General features: G+C 39.3%; 1 protein-coding gene across 5 annotated transcripts in view; it reads right to left on the minus strand.

Annotated features, from left to right (window-relative positions):
- PRKN (parkin RBR E3 ubiquitin protein ligase) overlaps positions 1-20,745 on the minus strand; it is a 1,215,897-nt gene that overhangs the window by 787,677 nt on the left and 407,475 nt on the right. For all 5 annotated transcript variants that reach the window (XM_073219865.1, XM_073219867.1, XM_073219864.1 and 2 more), the window contains exon 3: positions 16,744-16,981. In XM_073219865.1, the coding sequence (XP_073075966.1) occupies positions 16,744-16,981 (238 nt within the window). The remainder of the gene's footprint in view (positions 1-16,743; positions 16,982-20,745) is intronic.

Consider the following 20,745-nt stretch of genomic DNA (forward strand, 5'->3'; position numbering starts at 1 on the left):
CACAAGGCTCTAACCTGTTTCTCTAATAAGTAGCAAGTGGTAGAAATGTACAATCATACAACAACCCTAAATTATTGGTATTTCCTATCATTGAAGATGTGCTATATTTCATTGAGATATAATGTTTCTTATTGACATGAAGAGATCAGGTTAAACAAAGGGACTAAAAACATGGTTCTACTTTACCAGAATAAGTTGACACATCTGAAATTTGGCAGCTAAGCCTGCAGTATCAATTAAGACACAAATACTTGGTAATAGATGTAATATTTCTCATTTTAATGAGAGGAAATCTTATATGGTCAATTTGAAGTATGCTGCCTCATTACCTGTGGAAAAATTCTAGTACTTTGTCCTCTTGGTCTATCTTTCCCCAAGATTGCATTTATTTGTTAAATAGGAGATAAAAATTTCAGTGATGTCACTATGAATGAGTTAAGGCAATTGAAGATTATTCTCAATTCAATGATTTTTTCTTTTTTTTTTAGAGAGGTGATGTGACAGCCATCAGCTAGAAATCAAAGAGTTCTGTCTGGCTCTTTATAATCAATATACTTATACTGGCATCTGAAATCCACACCACAAGCAGCTTTTGTAAATTATGACTCAGGCAGAAGTATCACTCACTAAGATGTGTCCTTACGTTCTTTGTAACCATAAAAAAATTACATGATAAACAGCAGCAATACGTAAAGACAGACAAGTCATACGTGATGAAGCCATCACTCTAGACTAGAATGTTTGCTTAGTTTGTCAGTGCGTTAGTGAAAAGTGTCCTGACTCTGAAAGGCAGAACATCCTGAAGATGTATGTACACCTTATTCTTGCAGTTATGTAAGGATGGATTCTTTAGACCTATATAAGGATCCATATATTAGATTCATTTAAACATCCCAAAAGATACACCAGTAGCACTCAGTTCCTGGCATGTTGTTCCATACGATAACTCTTGTCTGAAAACATGCCCAGTTGACCAAAAATGAACTCATATGTGTGGTCTCCTTGCCCACTCAGAACATAAGCTCTGTATGCATCATTAATCTCACTACTAATGTGTTCCTAAACTACTCTCATCCATCACCCAGGGTGATAAAGCCCCCAATGGTGCACATCTGTAATCAGTCCCCAGCTAATCTGCTCTTTCAAATACTAGATGGAGCCAAATGGTTCTTTGAGTGAATCTCAGTAGAAGAAAAAATTAAAATAACTTCATCTTTTTTTTCCTTATTGACACTTCATTTCCCTTCCCAATGACCAAACACAGATCATGAGATCACAAAGACTAATACTATTTTCTGATGGAATATTCAAAAAGTAGTAGTATATTGCCTAATAGAATATGACAATGTTAGTAGAAGGAGGGATATAATAAATATCAGAGCAGAAATAAATAAAATAGAGGAGATTTTCAATAGAAAATGATCAATGAGACCAAGAGCTGGTTCTTTGAGAAAATAAACAAAATAGCCAAATCCCTAGCCAGACTTATCAAGAAAAAAAGAGGACACAAATAAACAAAATCAGAAACAAAAAAGAAGTTATAACTGATACCACAGAAATTCAAGGAATTATAATCATGAAAATTCTACAAAAAATCATATGCCAATAAATTGGACAACCTTATGGAAATGGACAAACTCCTGGAAATGTACAATCATCCAAAACTGAGGAAGAAACAGAAAACATGAACAGACTGATGCCAGTAACAAAATTGAATTGGTGATGATACACTCCCAACAAATTAAAGTCCATGACCAGAAGGCCTCACAGGTGAATTTTACTAGATATTAAAGAAAAGCTAATATCAATCCTTCTTAGAATATTCCAAAACATAGAAGAGTACAGAATACTTCCAAACTCATTCTATGAGGCCAATATCACTCTAATTCCAAAACCAAAGACAATGCAAAAAAAATAACAGTCCAATATCCCTGATGAACATAAGATGAAAAAAATTCTCAATGAAATATTAGCAAACCAAATCCAAAAAGCATCAAAAGGATCATCTATCATGACCAAGTGAAATTTATCCCAGGGATGCAAGGATGGTACAATATTCATGAATCAATCAGTGTGATACAAAAGGAAGGATAAAGACCATATTTCATCTCAATAAGTGTGAAAAAGCATCTGACATTCATGATAAAAGCTTTCAACAAAATGGGTATAGAGGGAATATACCTCAACATAATAAAGCCCATAAAGGATAAACCTATAGCTAACATTATACTCAATGGTGAAAAGCTACAAGCTTTTCTTTAAGATCAGAAACAAGACAAGGATACCCACTCTCACCACTCTTATTCATCATAGTATTGGAAATCCTAGCCTCAGCAACCACATAAGAAAAAGATAAAAAAGGTATCCAAATTGTTAAGGAAGAAGTAAAACTGTCACTATTTGCAGATGACATACTATATATAGAAAACCCTAAAGACTCCACCAAAAAGCTATTAGAACTAATAAATGGATTCATCAAAGTCACAGGATACAAAATCAATATATAGAAATCTGTTGCATACCTATATATTAATGACAAACTAGCAGAAAGAGAAATCAAGAAAACAATTTCATTTACAATTGCATCAAAAAGAATAAAATACCTAGGAATAAACCTAACCATGGAGGTGAAAGACCTTACTCTTAGAATATTAAGACACAGATGAAAGAAACTGAGGAACACACAAATAAATAGAAATCTATCCCATGTGCATTGATAGGAAGACCTAATATCGTCAAAATGGCCATCCTGCCCAAAGCAATTTACAGATTCAATGCAATCCTTATCAAAATACCAATGGCACTTTTCAATGAACTGGAGCCATAATACTAAAATTAATGTGGAACCATGAAAGACCCAGAATAGCCAAAAAAAAAATCTTGAAAAGAAAAACAAAACTGGGGTTATAAGGCTTTCTGTCTTCATGCTATCCTACAAAGCTATGGCAATCAAAAATGTATGGTACTAGCACAAGAACAAACCCATAGAACAATGGAACAGAACAGAGAGCCCAGAAATAAACCCATGCATATATGGTCAATTTGATATATGATAAAGAAGGCAAGAATATACAATAGAGAAAAGACAGTCTCTTCAATAAATGATTTTGGGAAAACTGGACAGCTACATGCAAGACAATGAAACTGAATTACTGTCTAACTCCATACACAAAGTGAACTCAAAATAATCAAGAGGGACTACATCAAACTAAAAAAGCTTCTGCACAGCAAAGGAAACCATCACAGAACAAAGAGGCAACCTACTATCATGGACCATATATTCATAAATGATGTATCTAGTAAGGGGTTAACATCCAAAAAATGTATTAAAAAACTCATATACCTTCACACCAAAAAAACCCAAATGACCCAACTAAAAAAGTGGGCAAAGGACCTGAATAGACATTTTTCCAAATAAAATACAGATGGCCAACAGCACATGGAAAGATGCTCCATGTTGCTAGTCATCAGGGAAATGCAAATCAAAACTTCAATGTGATATCACCTCACACAAGTCAGAATGGCCACTCTTCAAAAGACAAATACCAAGTGTCATCAAGGATGTGGAGAAAATTAAATACTACTTGTTGGTGGGAATGTAAGCTGGTGCAGCCAGCATGTAAAGCAGTATGGAGGTTCCCCAAAAACTTAAAAATTGAAATACCATATGACCCAGTGATTCCATTTCTAGGAATTTACCCAAAGAAAACAAATTCTCTGATTTGAAAAGATATATGTACCCCTATGTTTACTGCCCCATTATTTACAATAGCCAAGATATGGAAGCAGCAAAAGTGTCCACCAATGGATGAATGGATAACGTTATGGTACATATATGCGATGGAATATTATTCAGCCATAAAAAAGAAGGAAAACCTGCCATTTATGACAACATGGATGAACTTAGGGGGTATTATGCTATGTGAAATTAACCAGGTGGAGAAAGACAAATACTATATGATTTCACTTATTTGTGGACTCAAGAACAAAGCAAAACAAAATGAACAAAATAACATTAGACTCATAGACACTGAGAAGTAACCGGTGGTTACCATGAAGGATGAGTTAGGATGGGTGGCTAAAATAGGCGAAGGGGACTAAGAGACACAAAATATCAATCATAATATAAATAAGACACAGAGATGAAAATACAGCATAGAGAATATAGTCAATATTTCTATAACATCTATGTTGACAGTAACTATACTAGTTGAGGTGGGCATTTAATAATGTATGTAACTGTTAAATCACTATATTGTATACTTGCTGAAAGCAATATAATATTGTATAGTAACTGTATTACAATAAAAAAGTATTTAAAAAAGAATATGACAAAGGAAAAAAAATGCCAACACCAGCATGCATGATGACTTAGGGTTAGAAGATGATGAAAATGTAACATTCTAGAATAATAACCATAAGAGCTTTTGTTCCTGATGTCATTTCTCATTACTCTAGAAGACCTACTATTCCAATTTGGTCCTAAACATATAGTGGGAGTAACCAACATTAAAAAAATAGATAAGTAAATACACGAATATACAAATAAATAAATAAAATAAAATTTCCACTTTTAAACCAGAGAGAGCAGAAGGAAGGTAACTTTTGAGTAGGAAGTATCTGGAACATGAAATCAGGACATAGCTCCCATTCTTTATGAATTAAAGCCTTGGATCTATAAACAGACTGACTTCAGGCTCAACACTAGGTCTTTCGATCATGGGGTCTAGAAAGAGAAAGAATCAAGAAGATGGCTAACAGTTATTGTTTGGTATATTCCAGGCGCTGCTCTAGGCTGTGGTCATGAAGTAGCTGGAATCGACTCACTGAGGTAACTTCACTACCTCTATATTATGAATGAGGAAACTGAGGCCTGGTCCATTAAGACAGCGAGTGCTTCTCAAACTTCAGTGTGCCTGGTTCACCTGAGGCCCTTGTTAACGTGCAGTTTCCGATTGAGCAGCTCTGGGATGGGGCCAAAGACCCTGCCTTTCTGACTGAGCCCCAGGCGATGCTGCTGATGCTGGTCTGCAGACCTCACTGAGCAGTGAGAGGTGAGCCGTCCTGGGGCACAGAGGTGGTAAGAAGCAGAGCCGGGGGTGGCTCAGGTGGCCTGGCTCCTGAGCCCACACTCCTCACCACTAAGCTTCGCGTCTGTCATGGTCACATCACCTTGAGGGGCTGCGCATCAGCCCAAGGATTAGAAACACTTTTCCCTAAAGTATTCTCCAGCAACAATGGACATTTATTAAGTGCTCAGTACACAACAGGCACTTTGGTAAACAGAGTATAAAATAATATTCCCTCACTCAAGGGATTTTCATTTAATCCACTAGACATGCGACTGGCTATTTGATTCCCTTCTTACACAAAGCTAATTGCAAGTCCTCTGATTGACTGAATATTCTGGTTAGTTTAATTATCATGAACAGAAAAGACAGAGTGTTAACTTTCAAGGAATCCGAGTGCAATAGCACATCTTGAACACCAACAGTAGTCAATTTAATTTGATCTTTAGGGATTGAGGAAGAATTTTGTGGATATTACAGAATATCAGAGGTACCATTAGGAAAATTAATTATAGTTTAATAGATTTAGAAGGTGTACAAATTTGGGCTTTATTCTATGGAATTACCTAGAAAGTGATTTTATAACGAAGGCCCTGATAGTTTGCTTACTGGTCATGAGGCTTTCAGTTTCTTGTGAAAATGGGCTTTTTGCTAATTCCTATTTTCATGACATAGGTGGAACAAAGATTCCTGAATTAAGTGAACATTTCTTAGAAGCTACAGTTCACAGAAAATAGCATCTAATATGAAAATAAAAGTTTCACAAAATTTCCATCAGCCTTTATTTATTCAGAAAAAAAATTTATAAAGTTTTAAGAGTTCATTATAGGCAGTCAGTTTTTATCTCTTAATTTGTGATTTTTTTCTTTATCTTCCTTCTAATAAACCAAGAAAAAGGCACCCGGCAACCTGCCAGCACTTTGGGTTCACTCTGCATTAGTCCGAATGCTCTGAGGATTCCCAAGAGGGACTGGCCAGCAACACATATCCTTCCTGCCTCAGTTCCCACATGCCCGTGAAGTACCCATCTGCCATCGTGGCACGTGCCCGGTGTCCTCCGACCTCAGAGCTCACAGAGTGGCAACTGCAGGTGCTTTACTGTGCCGGCATCGAGGCCCCCTGGAGAGGGACAGCAGCCCCCGAGGCCATGGATCCCTTCACCTGGAAGGGCGCACGGACACCCAGGCCTCCTTTGGTCTGAGGTGCTACCCTCCCCCTTCATCACCACCTTACTCTGCAGAGGTGACAGATAAATCCAAACATCCTGAGGCCCCAGCAAGCACCCCGCTGGGCTCGCCCACCCTACACCATCCTTTCTCACCACTCTCCCCAACGGCTTATTTCTAACTGTTTTACAAGGAACCACCACAAAAAACAAAACACTTCTAACAGGGTCATGTGTGCCAGAAGAGTCTTGAACAGAAGCACAGAGTGGGAAAGGCCAGTCTGGGCTTGTTGTCCCCATTTAGGGCAGTAAGCTCACTCCCCACCCAGCTGGCAGAGTGCGGACAGCAGCCCGCCTGCTCCTGCAGCTCCTGGGCCTCCCCTCTGTGCTCCGTGCCACACAGAGAGGCACTCCCTGGCACTCCTTGACTGCCTATCTCTTCTCCTTTTCCAATTACTTAAGAAGGAAAATACAAGATGGGAGGAGAGCTTTCTTAAACACCAGAAGAAAAGGAAAGTTATGACTGCAGCTTTTCATGGCTGTTTGGTCACTGAAAGTGCTGGCACTCAGCTCTCTGCAACAGGTTCCCACCCCTGCAGCCACCTTGCTGATGCCAGTCCTCTGAGCCTGGCACAGAACCAGCCAAGGCCAGCATTGTCTGGAAACAACAAAAGCCCATCCATCTCTCTGAGTATGACGGAGCTCTTCCCACCTCCTGCAAAGTCCCCACAGCCATGGTCAAATCTTTCAGTCGTTCAAGACCTGTCAGGCAGGCCTACAGTAAACTCACCCCTCTAAATCTCCACATTACTTTGATTTACCCATAACTCACTCCACTTTAATTTATATATGTACATCTTCAAAACTATGAGCTGCTTGAGGATCTGGGTGTATTATTAATCCTGTATCTCCTGTTTCCAGTTTGTTATAGAAAGAAGTTCTCTGAAGTTCTGACACTGGCTATAGCATGGACAGACTTGAGGACATCATGCTAAAACTAAGCCTGTCACAAAAAGACAAATACAGTATGATTCTACTCATACAAGGTATCTAGAAAAGCCAAATCCAAAGAGATAGAAAGAGAATGATGGCTGCTGGGAGAAGGGAAATGGACAAGGAGTTTGGTTTTGTTATATAAACAAGTTCTGGAGACTGGTTGCACAACAATGTGAATATCCTTAACAATACCGCAATATACACTTAAAAATGGTTAAGATGGTTTATGGTATACATTTCTTGCCACAGTGAAAATAATGAAGAAATAAGTACTCAGAACATGGGCTGATAACAATAAATGAGGGAAGAGTTCATTTGACACTTAAAATTGATCTGTGTGTATGGAGTACCTGATTATCTCTAACAAAGTTTTGACTTCCTTAGGGTTAGAACTGTCGCTTATATTCTGTATATGCCTGGCACATTGCATCATGCTGCCACATGCAAATATTAGCCATTTCCCCTGCTATATGGGATAAACAAGAGCTGAAAAGTTGTAAAGGTTTTATCTTACATGGTGAATAACATTTTCTGGCAGTACAACAACATAGCCAGCACCACCCATGTTCCATGCAATGGATCTATAAAGTATATGAGACTTGTATTTGATAAGCACACCTTCAAAGTCATAAGGAAAACTGTGGCAAGTAGTTACAATCAAGTATACATAAAACACAATAAAGAGGAAGAGCAAACCATTTTGCTTCTGGAAGTGTTCAGACTTCTTGGAAAGGAATAGAGCACTATTTCTTCCTACCTCAAAAACCCACCCAAAATATGTCAGGCTGGTCAAATTCCCACTGCTATTCAATCTCTTTTTCTACATTTTCACTTATAATATTGAAAGGCCATATTATAGCAAAAAAATGGCTGTGTTTGGGAAAAAAATTAAGTTCTTGGCAGAATCATGATGTATTTTTAATAATTTGGTGTGATAACAATTAGAAGTTGCTCTAGTATGACTGCCAACATTTTGTCATTTCAGGGAAGGTTTATACAAGAGGCATTCCTTAATGCTGTCCAACACACTAAGAAATTCACACCCTCTGGTTTAAAATTATTAGCATGTGTAACACACATTTGCAAGTACTTGAGATCTGATTTTGGATAAAATGAGAATTAAGTCTGAAGTTTATCATTTTATCTCATTAGGAGGCCTCCGTGGCTGATTTGTATTTGGCAGGTGTTAACTAATTTATAATCCCAGGAAAATTTTCACCTTGTACTCATTCAACCACTGGCAAAAAAATAATGCTGATATGAACGTATTCTCTAATAATCATGATATCTCTATGATGTGTATCTAGAACTGAAGCCTTAAAAGCAATTTCATTTATTTTTAATAGGCCTTCTCAGAGCAGTTTTAGAACCACAGCAAAATTAAGCAAAAGGTACAGGTTCCCATTTACCCCCTCCCCCAGCATACACATACAGCCTGCTCCACCATCAGCACCGCACTGCAGAGGAGTCCATTGGATACACTGACGAACTTCCTGTTGACACACCCTTATCACTCAGAGTCAGTAGTTTACATCAGGGTTCATCCTTGGTGTTCTATATTCTGAGTTTTGGTGAATGTATAATAACCTACATCCACCAGGATAGTATCATGAATAATAGTTTCTCTGTCTTAAAAAACCCTTTGTGCTCTGTCCATTCATCCTTCCCTCCCCACTATCCCTAGAAACCACTGACATCTTACTGTCTCTGCAGATTTTTCATTACCAGAGGGCCATATAGTTGGAACCATATGGTATATAGGTTTCTCAGATTGGCTTCTTTGACTTAGTAATATGCACTTAAGTTACCTTCATGTCTTTTCATGGCTTGATAGCTCATCTCTTTTTGGCACTGAATATAGTATTTTATTGTCTTGATAGAACACAGCTTACCTATTTACCTATTGAAGGACATCGCAGTTTGCTTTCAAGTTTGGGCAATTATGAATAAAGCTGCCATAAACATCTATGTGAAGGTTATTGTGTGAACACATACATTTTCAACTCACATGAACAAACATCAAGAGTGTGGTTGCTTTATTGTAAGAGTGTGTCTAATTTTGTAAAAACTGTTAACTTGTCTTCCAAAGTGGCTGCACTATTTTTCATTTCCATTAGCAATGTATGAGAGTTGGAATTATGCCATGTCCTCACCAGAATTTTATGTTGTCAGTATTTTGGATTTTGGCCATTCTAGTAAGTGTGTAGCAGCATCTAGTTGTTTTAATTAGCCGTAATTCCCTAATAACATATAATATTGGGCATCTTGGCAATTACCTAATGACATATAATATTGAACATCTTTTCATATGCTTATTTACCATCTGTATATATTCTTTGATGAGGTGCCTTTTCACATCTTTTGCCTATATTTTAATCAGGTTGTCCATATTATTGTTGATTTTTCAGAGTTCTTTGGACATTTTGGATATATTTAGTCCTTTATCAGATATGTCCTTTGCAAAAGATGTTCTCCTAGTCTATGGCTTGTCTTCTGATTCTCTTGACATTGTTTTTCACAGAGAAGAAATTGTTCAGTTTAATGAAATCCATCTTATCATTTGTTTATTTCATAGATAATGCTTTTGGTGTTGTATCTCAAAAGTCATCACCATGCCCAGGGTCATTTAGGTTTTCTTCTGGGCTATATTCTAGGAGTTTTATAGTTCTGTGCTTGACATTTAGGTCTACAATCCATGTTGAGTTATTTTTTGTGAAGAGTGTAAGGTCTCTGTCTGGATTCTTCTTTTGCATGTGGATGCCCATTTGTTCCAGCACCATTTGTTGACAAGACTATTTATTCTCCATCACAGTACCTTTTCTCCTTTATCAAAAATCAGTTAAAAATATATATGTGGGTTTATTTCTGGGCTCTCTACTTTACTCCTTTGATCTAGTGGATACTTCAAACACAAACTTTAGGCTAAGACACTCACTGGTAATGTCTTGCCCCACTTGGATCAGTTCTTCAATGGTCGGATGCTACTCCCATCTAAAAAGAAGATTGGTATTGCCCAATTGAAAGGACTTCTGAAGAATTAAACAAGACCTTTCATACAAGTTGAAGGCAAGTGCTCATAGACATTGACTGTTGTTATCACCACTAGCTCCTGATGCTACAGGCATTACAGTATTTCTATGGTTTGAAAAACTGGTCCTGTTGCTTCCAGCCTGGCCTCCTGTAGTTCACTCACAAGCAGCCAAGATGAACCTTCCCTAAGTCAGATCATTTTATTTAATCACTCAAAACTCATCCAGTGGCTCTGTTCTCACCAGGGTAAAATCTAGGGCCTACATGACTCTACACAACCTGTCCAAGCCTTGCTCTGACTTCCCATGCCCCTACAGCTGTGCCCCCCTGGCCCTGTCACATTGGTTCCTGTGCATTCTAAACATGCCCCTGCCTCGGGTACGTATGTATGTTCATGCTGCCTTCTGCCTGAGATCCTTGAATGGCTGTGATCCTAAAATGTCTCTTTATTGGTGGGGCCTTCTTACCACCTCATACAAAAGAGCACCCCTTCCAACCAACATTCTCAATTCCCTTTACTCTGCTGAATTCCTGAGCAAAGGACATACACTTATTAGTTATTTTTTCTTTTTTTATTATCTTCTCCCTAGGTTAGAAAAAGGTTCATTCAGGTAAGTATTTTCTTCTATTTATATTTCCTGATACTTTCCAGCACTTAGAATTGTGGCTGGCACAGAGCAGGAATTTACTGTTTGTTTATGCAGTTGATTAACTGTATGGCAAATATCAGAGAATGTTCTTTTTTTTCCAGGTCCAATAGTTTCACCTTGTCTGATTGTCAGGAGGTAAAGAACGGCATGTCTCATGGAAACACAAACGTAACGCGTGAACTTAGTCATTCATGGGTACCTTGGAGCCCATGACTAGCTTACTCAATATTCTTATTCAAATGTTTATAAAATAATATTTTTTATGCATTCACAATATTTTAAATAACACATTCTTATTACTTAGACAGTGCTACGCAAAGCATGGCTCCTGGAACCACACTTTGAGCATGGCCTGAGGGCTTGTTAGAAATGCAGATCCTCAGCCTTGGCACTGGGTGGGCTGGCTGGGCCCTGCCCTCAGGCGACTCTGAGGGGCACCAGCTTGGGGGCCTCGGTTCTGTGGAATACTTAAACCACTCATTTCAGCTCTTCGTTTCCTCTTATAAATCGTAACATAATGTCCTGGATTCTAAGTACAAATATTATAATTGGTTATTGAAAGGCTGAGAGCACTGACGGGAGGAGCAAGCACGTCGGACCCCGATGACGTGTCAAAGTCCCCTGCTGCTGCCCCCTCCCAACCTGAAAAATGTGCCTTACGTTAGCCAATCCTCGCACTGCTGTAAATCTAAGCTCTGCCTCCCCCTACCTTCTTTAAAAACTCAGCTGCCTGTGTGCTTACGCGCGCGAATTCCCCAGCCTCTATTTCTGTAGACTGGGAAAATCTCACCCGGGTGTTTGCGTTCAAATAAACTACCCGCCCGTTGTTGCCTCTCTTCACCTGCTTATTTCAGCTGGAATTTATCTTACAGTTATTAATGCAGATCATGACATTCCCTCTTACACTGACCAATTATCTTTTTCCATCTATAAATACCTAAAAAACATGTTCTCAGGTTTCAGAAGTTCTGATTAGTTTCAGTTACTTGTGTGGCTACAGCACAACTATTCACCCTTTATAGCCCTGTCTTGTTCAGCCAGCACCTAAACTCTTCTTTATCTAATTTAAACACCCTGGAAACACACAGAAAGTAGATTTATTTCTCTTAAGTTTCTTTCTTTGAGGCAGTTTTCAAGCAGTTGATCATCAGGGATCCCCCCCCTCACCAAATGAAACACACGGTAGATGTATAATATATAACACCTGCTAAATATGAGACTGCTCCAGATGGCACTGATTGACTTGGTTTGTCCACCTCTCTCTCCCTGGTCTGCCTCCCTTCTTCCACTTGGGTGAGGACTCTAGGAAGGACCCACAGTTTTAAGCTTGAAATCCTTTGCAGTAAGGAAGTTTCTCGGAGTGTGGTCAGCCCCAGGGTTTCTAGGCCTCTACCCCCAGCCAGCTGAATCGGTTTCTGGTCGTGGAATAAGCATGGAATGTGCACCTACAGATAATTCTGCTGCATGCTACGGTTTGTGAATCACTGCTCTAGGGACTCTAAACTGTGATTTTTATTAAAGAAATATGATCATATAAGTACACTCTCCATTCCAAATAATTCCATATGATGTAATGCATTCGTTCAAATACTGAAATTACCAAGATATTTTAAGAGGTGAAGTCTTGTTTTCTCTGTATAATTTAAAATAAAACATTAGTTCTAAAAGTAAAATACACAGAAATTCTGGTGAATGGCTTACCACATTTATAATTTTAAGAAAGTTAGAAAACATTTATCACTACTTTTCTAGGAGATTTTGGGGAACACTATGGTAAATTGGTCAAATATCCTATTTTCAATGAAATAAAGTACATGAAGAAGCAACTAGAGTACAAAATAGAAAATATTAAGACATACGAATGTTCTGCAAAGGAGATGATTCCTTCCAGTTCTGAAGATCAAAGGACGACTCTCTATAGTTTGGGATTCAGTTTAACACAGGGTTAAGTTTTACACGTTGACTTGGGATAACCTATATCTCTTTCCTGATCCCTTTGAGATGCTACATAACTAACAGCCCCATGAGCACAGCACACAGGGTGCCAGGAGAGCTCACTGCTGTTCTTGGGTGGGTGGTAGCAGAAGCTCACAGAGATGTCCCATGTCAGCCAGCTGGGGAGCCAGCAAGTGGTACCATGGCCAGCACCCCCCACAGAACACACACATTGCATAGGCCACCGGGCATGGGCAAACAAGCACAGCATGACAGAGGTCAGATGTGATGAAGCTCTGTGGGAAGTAAAAGCTGAACAGTCTTGTCACAGAGCATAGAGTAAGCTGAAGACTTGCTCTGGTGAGGGTGTCCTTTACCATAGTGTGTAAATTTATATGGGTTTATTTAATTTGTTGTTTAGGTTGAAATAATTATACATTTCAGTTAAAGTATAAAGAGAATATTAGATATTTAGCAGAATTTTATGAGAACCCACTGGTATCTCAATCTCTACATAGTATATTTTCTTAAATGAAAATCTTATGGTCTAGAGAGAGAATTGATTGAAAATATCAATAATTTTAAATACATTAATCATAGAATAAAACTCTGAAGAAGACTGGAGGCATTTTTATAATAAAATAAAATAATAAGATTGTATTTTTTAATTCCTCAGATAAAAAACATTGACATGATAGCAGATTCAGATACATTAGGAAATATTTAAATGTGTGAACATGTACAGAGGATACTTATTCTGCTAATATTATTATTAATGTGCAGTGATTATAAAGGTTTGACTTTGCTCTAAAGCACATGACTATTTTTTCTAACTAGAAATAATTTTATTTTAGAAAATATTAAAGAACTAGTTTACAGTTCTACTAATGTAATAAATCCAATTTATTGATCAATAAATATTTTAAAGGTATATAAATGTGCAATTTAATTATACTTTAATGTAACCTTCAATTTTCAAATATATCCTGTTTGAATAAAATATATTACATGGTCATCCTATCCATAAAAAATAGATACAATTATTTTAGACTTTATGATTTGAAGTTTTGCATAAACTGTGTTCCTTACTGAACATTCATTTGCAATTTACAAAACTTTAAAAAAAAACTTAACGTTTTCATTTGGACATGTGTTAATATTGATAGATGCAGGTAATTTGTTTCAATTATATGATAGATTTACCATAACCATTATAAAAATGTGATTACTTATCCATCCACCTAATTTGCAAACAGCTATGGTGTTTCTACTTTTTCACAAATTCAAATGGTCTTATTATGATGATCCATACAGATGTCTCCTTATGTACTCTGAGTTTCAGAACATATACATTTTGAATTTTACTAATTATTGTGAAGTTGTGAATTACTCACATAGTGTTTGAATCAACTGATAGTCCCACCATCATGAATAAAAACACTTACTTTTCTACATCCTAATCAACACTTGGTATTGTCAGGTTTTTAAATTTTGGCCCATCAGGTAAGGGTGCAATGATATGATATTGTTATTTTAACATTAATTTCTCTTATTATTGATAATACCTTGAGCACATTTCTATGTTACTTGGTCATTGTTTTCTCCTAAATGTTATTTTATCTACTAGTTTGGTCCCTTGGTTTTTATATACCTATCAAACTGATCAATATTATTTTTTACATCAATATTCATTTAGACTGATCCATTAGTATCTTTGTATTTGCTGAGCATCCCAGATAATCTTGGGTTCCAATTCATTCTTCCCTGTTGTAAATACTTTAACAGTTCTTTCAGACTGAGTTCAAATACTTTCAGTGTTTGTTTAAAAACACCTTCCTTTTCCTCTCATCCCTGAGCAAAATTTCTGTAGGTGTGTTGGGCATTAGTCTAAGTAAACAGGAGTTTTCCAGTCATCTTATATTACTCCACCAGCATTCCTATCAGTGGCCACACAAATATTGCTCCCTTCTATGTAATCTCTTTTCTTTATTTGATTTTAAGAGCTTCTCTTTTTCCTTAAGGTTTTACTTCATTTATAGAGCAAATTTATTTTTATTTATCTTGAATGAGACCAACTGCATGCTTTTTTATTTATCTTTTTTGGGACTGTATACATTTGAATCAGAGAACTTATCCATCTAGAATGTTCTCAGCTATTCTCTTAGAAAACTGTCTCTCCTCTCTGAGTTCTCCATTCTCCTATAATGGAATTCCTATCAGAAATACAGTCAGCCTTCTTATTTCAGACTCCTAATCTTTTAAAACTACTTTTTTACATTTTTATCCTTATCCCAATATGGCTAATTTCCTCATATCTATCTTCCAGGTCATTAACTCTTTTTGGCATTGCATGCTGTTCTAACACATTTATTGACAGTTTTTAAAATTTCTAATAATGTTCTATTCAATAGCTGTCTTTGTTTATTATATCTGTCTTCTGTTTCATATTTTATTATGCTTTTATGCTTTAATTAAAATAAGTATATATATATATATATATATATATTTTTTTTTTTTCAACTTGTCACTCTACTTTCTCAAGTTCAGGGGAACCCAATCTTCCAGTTTATGGCGTATACTCACTTCCTCTCAAGGTGGAATATTTCTCTGTTTGATTTACAACATTTGATCATGTGTGCCCTATTAGTAGGTCTTGTTTTTCTCCTGAGGCATCAATGCCATGCCATGGAGTTCTCTCTGAAGACATCCGACACACTGTAAGTCTGAGGCCAATATGTATATGAATTCTTCATTCTGGATTACATAGACATGGCAGAGATAAATCTAAATTTATCTTATTTTTCCTTATTCCTTACGCTTTTTCCCATTTCTCACATTTTTTTTCAGTCTCCTAGGTAGCTGGTGCATGCACCTAGGAGGAGGGATAGCCTTCCTCCCCCAGCCTCCACAACTGCCTCAAGAACATCAGAACATCAGCTCATGTACTTAAATTCTGTGTGCACCCATTTTTCTATTTATAGACAACTATGTTGTTTCTCCTTTTTCACTTGTTCCTAGAAATTGTTTCATTTTTCTTTTTTGGCAATCTTACCTCTGATTTTTGAAAATTTTATAAAATTGTATTTAGTGCATTTAGCAGGAGGCATCTGTTGTACTCTAGGCCTCCATCTTGCTGACTCCAGAACTCTGACACCGTGACAGCCATATGTGCCCAGGACTGCCAGTGCCTCCACTTGTATGTTGGAGAGAAATAGACTTCTCCTTGGTGAAGTCATTGTTAATTTTTGGAGTTTTCTGTCACAAATTATATTAAAAATAATCCTGTTAAACACTGACTATTTAGATTGTGGAATGCAAGACCGAGGAAAACACATTAATATTGTCAGAATATCCAAGGCATCATTATCTTTGTCCAAGAAAAGCATTTTTGAAGTGAGTTGTAGAATAAAGAGAAAGAAGAACCTTTCACACAAAGGATGTTATTGGCATTGTAATATGTTGCCTTAGGTCCTGCAAATGACTAAAACTACCCCTAGTTCTCTTTCTGCTTTTTAAATTTTTTCTACGTCTTAAGAAACATAATCATGGAAAATATATATTAAGACAATAAGAACTAGAAGGAAAAAAAGGGCACAAGTTGAGAAGGATATAATGCACCTTAATCATACATTTGACCCTAGCACAGCATGTCACGCCGCCCCGCCACTCCTGCCCCATCCAAAAAATACTACTATCATGGTCTTGACACTTTCTCCATCTGTTTATTCTTAATATGAAAACCCTATTTTGTTGTACTTATTCAATGTGTTCACTCCCAATTTTACAACCAAGTAAGTACTCTCCTTCTAGTGATGACTGTCTAGTGATTAGAATTTATCATGAACTGAATATACACATAGTCAGGCGTTAGTAGCTGGGGCAGAGTCTGCACAGTTACCTGGCTTTGCAGCTGGCTGGGCGTCCTCGCCGTCCCTGTGCAGGATGACAGCCAGGCCCACCGAGTCGGCCGGGAGGACAGAGCTGCTGAGGTCCACGCGGGTCAGGCTCCCAGGCTCCCTCCCAGAGCCCTCCCCAAGTCGGCGCCGGCCGTCCCTGCCAGCTGTGCTCCTTTCTTGGACTGGCCTCTGGGGTCTCAGCACAATGTGAACGATGCTCTGCTGATCCAGGTCACAGCTCTGTGGGAGGCAAGGCAAAAATGTAGAAGAAAATGTAAGCAGTAAAGTGCCAGGTGAAGCTCAGTTTGTCCTCAGTCCTGGAGTGTGCCAAAGACTTGGAAATCTGTGTGGGTACAAGGTGTACATCTAGATGTGGAACTTAAAGGAAGGTGACTGATGAGCTTAGGCACACTTACCCTGCCAGCAGGGCCACCATGCTTACACATGCGTGTGTCACACAGCAGCAGTGGATGGGGGCTTGAAACCAACATGGGGGGAAAGATGAGACACAACAACAGAGAGCTAAGATTCCAAGGGACAGGAGAAAAATACCACACACACATAAGCTCAGTGAAAAGTAGCTTCTTTTAAAACTGACTTCATAAGTGATATCCATAAAATTATCAAATTTAAATACTGGTATGCATTTCTGTTTTTAAATGCAGAGAGAGTTGGGTATTAGCAACAACAGGGCTTTTTTCGTGAGAATTTAAAATAAATGTATTTATAGTAGGCTCCACATACGCCTACCACGTCACTAGCAAACAATGACCACACCAGTGGGGAAGCAAATAACCAGCATACAAAAGCCATCCCAGGAGTCATTTACCATTTTATCCAATCTCACAACTAAAATCAGTGAACATATACAAAAATGTGCTGCATCTATATATTGATGTGTATGAATAGGAGAATGAAAAAATTTGTAGAATTAAGTTAAAAGCAGATAATTTGCTAGGACAGAAACCTGACTGTCTTAAATCAAATCCCATTTTAGACTATCTATGGGACAGAAATGGTCACTTGGCTGCGGCCCGCCTTCCACAAAGCAAGACCTGGTTCTCTCAGTGAACCTCGGAATCTTGGCATCTGCACACTTACCTGCTGGCGCTCTCTCTCATCTTAGAAACGCTCAAAGAACGCAAGACTCGGTGATACTGATGGGAAACAAACCCCTGGATCCCAGCCCTAGGGCACTGTATTCTCATTGTAAAACTGTCAGTCAAGAGGGGGGCTGCTCGCTCACAGGCATTTCCCGCCCACACACCACTTACTGGTGTTTGCCTTCCGGGCTCAGCAAGGTCACCAGGAAGCCCTCCAGTTCTAACTCCATCCCATGCTCACCTCTCCCCCATCCTGTGACCCGGACCTCGGTCCCTTTGATATGCTTGCTCCCAGCTGCCCATCCCCACAGCTCTGTGTCCCGCCCCCAGGACAGCGCCTACCCAGCAGTGGTCACAGGCTCATCATTCTCGGTGCCCTCAGCCCGCCCCTACCTTTCCGCCTTTCCATGAAAGCACCACCATCCCTGAGATGCAGGTGTCGGGGCCGGCGCTCCCCTCTGAGAGCCTGACCTTCCCACTGTGTTTCCCAGTGGCACCAATAGAACCACCCCCTCAGACCCTCATCGCAGTGTCGCAGCCAGCGAGGCCCCAAGAGTAACTGACTCTGACTCACAAAGTCCCCTCCCATCCTTGGTGACCTTACATCCCAGCCGTCACGCCCCCATTTTAGCCCTTCATCATTACAGTAGCTATGTAACTGTCCCTTAGCTCCTGTCTCTCCCTGCAGCCATTATGCACAAGAATATCTGTCAGGTGCTACGTGAGCTTTCTGAAGTGTCTGTTACCTTTTAAAGAAAATCTAACATCTCACTATCCTCTTCAAGTGTTTCGAATTTTCTCTTTTCTAAAGAAGCTGTCCTGTGAGCTTCACCCTCTTCACCTCCTCTTCACTGCCCGGTGGCACACAGTTCATGCTCTAAAACTACTCACTCTCATGTCCCCTCCTCCTGTCCAAAATTTTGGGTTCAGCCATGTGATCAATTTGGCCAATGTGACTAAACCAGGGCCTTAAAATGTATGTGCACCACTGCTACGGTCATCAAGAGCGTCCCTGGGGGGCTTCTACCTCTTCAGCCTGGGCCCCAGAACTGCACACAGGCACAGCCCTGAGCCCAGCCGCAGGCCCACAGGCAGTGGCGCCACGGCCAGCTGCCCAGCTGAATGCAGGATGGGGCCCAGACCCCCAGCTGACCTCACGAGGCAGCAGAAAGAGATGCTTATTAATGGATAGCACTGAAATGTTGTGGTTGTTCATTAAGCAGTAATAGCCAACAACAGTCTATTTTAATTTACTATTGCTTTCCATTTTAATTGGATGGATAGACATTCCATCACCAGTTATCATCAGTCCGTGTTCAGCCAGAACTCTGGGAACAGTACAGTCTTTACCCTAGGTCATTTCAAACAAACCGACATCAAGACCTGAGCACCCTAGGGTGGACACGTGAGGACAGGAGCAACAGTTGAGAGTTAGTATCCTGACATCCCCTGGGGTTTTTATCCATGTATGTGTTCTTTGCAAGAAGGCTCGGTAATTTGGTCAGATAAAATTCCTCCCTCCAAGTTTAGGACTTGAGTGCCTCCTGGGACCCTCCCAGATGGAAGGGAGGCCTTTCTCTCCGATCTGGCCTCCAGCCGTCTTGCCTGCCACGCCGTTCTTACTGCAGTGGTTGGAGCTTCGGCCGTGTATGTGAGGGGCATGTGTGTGAGGTCTTCTGACGGGGAACTTGGAAATTCAGCGTTTGGGTCACACTCATCTTTTTATTTACCAGAGGGCTTCAGACAGTGCTTTGAACCTAGTAGATGTAGATAAAATGTCTGTGAGTTGAAAATGCAAATGACTGGGAAGGAATGAGAAAGAAGGACTGAACAAATATAATAGTCATAAGCGCCACACAGCACTCCATGGGGAAGCAGAAGACTGTGGAAGAAAAAAACATGGAATTTAAGGTCAAACAGATACAACTTACTAGCTGTACGATTTTTAGCAAACTACTTTTCCTCCCTAAGCTCCTGTTTCTACATCTGTCATTGGTAATAATATTACCATCTTTGAAGAATGGCCTGAAGATTTGAGGACATATAAAAAATGCAGAACCCAGTCAAGGGTAGTAACTCAGTGCACGGTTATTAATATCCTTGTCTTCATTTACGAGTTTGGAAAACTTAAGAGGATAAGTCCTTTATCTTCTATGTCAATAAAGGCTCAGAATCTTATTTTACTGTTCGATTCGACTCAAACAATCCTATTTGGAAAATGTACAGAGAAGGTGGAATAAGGACCTCCTTGCAGCTCAGAGAGGTCCCACAACTACTATGCAATGGACGCACAGGCTGCGCTCTTCCCTATGCTATACTGAGCCTATGCAAGCCTCCCTCACCCTTTGTCCTGCTCCTGGGAACACATCTTCCAAATTCTGGAAGCTCAGGTCCACCTGCCCTTAAAGTCTTCTACACAGAAGCAGTATCCAAGCCAGTTGCCATTTCTTCAAGGTGTTTGGTTGCTTCAAAGAAGTGTTCACTGTGCCTTAGAGCAGCAAGGGGACTGCCTTCAGCTCTCCTGCAGTCAGGTATGGCTGTGTGACTGAGCGCTGGACAGTGAAATAGAGCTAGAAGTGATGTGTGTCATTTCTGGGCAGACAGATAAGAAACAGGTGTCCCTTTCCTACAGTCTCTGTCCCCATCTACCAGGTGACTGAGAAAATCTCTGATTCCCCATAAGGAGAGCAGGGCCACAGATAGAAAGAGCCTGGGTCCCTGAGGGCTGATCTGCCAGAACAGCAGACAGTGTCGCAGGGAGAGGCAATCCTATGTTATGTTAGGCCACTGAGACTGCAGAGATCAGCTGTTACAGCAGCTAGCGTCACCTTAACTAAAATAGATAGTTAAAGAAACATAGATGTGACAATTATTCTGGTAATATTCCAGCTTTCTGTGAAC

This window comes from Manis javanica, chromosome 13 (assembly GCF_040802235.1).
Source record: "Manis javanica isolate MJ-LG chromosome 13, MJ_LKY, whole genome shotgun sequence".
NCBI classification, from domain to species: Eukaryota; Metazoa; Chordata; class Mammalia; order Pholidota; family Manidae; genus Manis; species Manis javanica.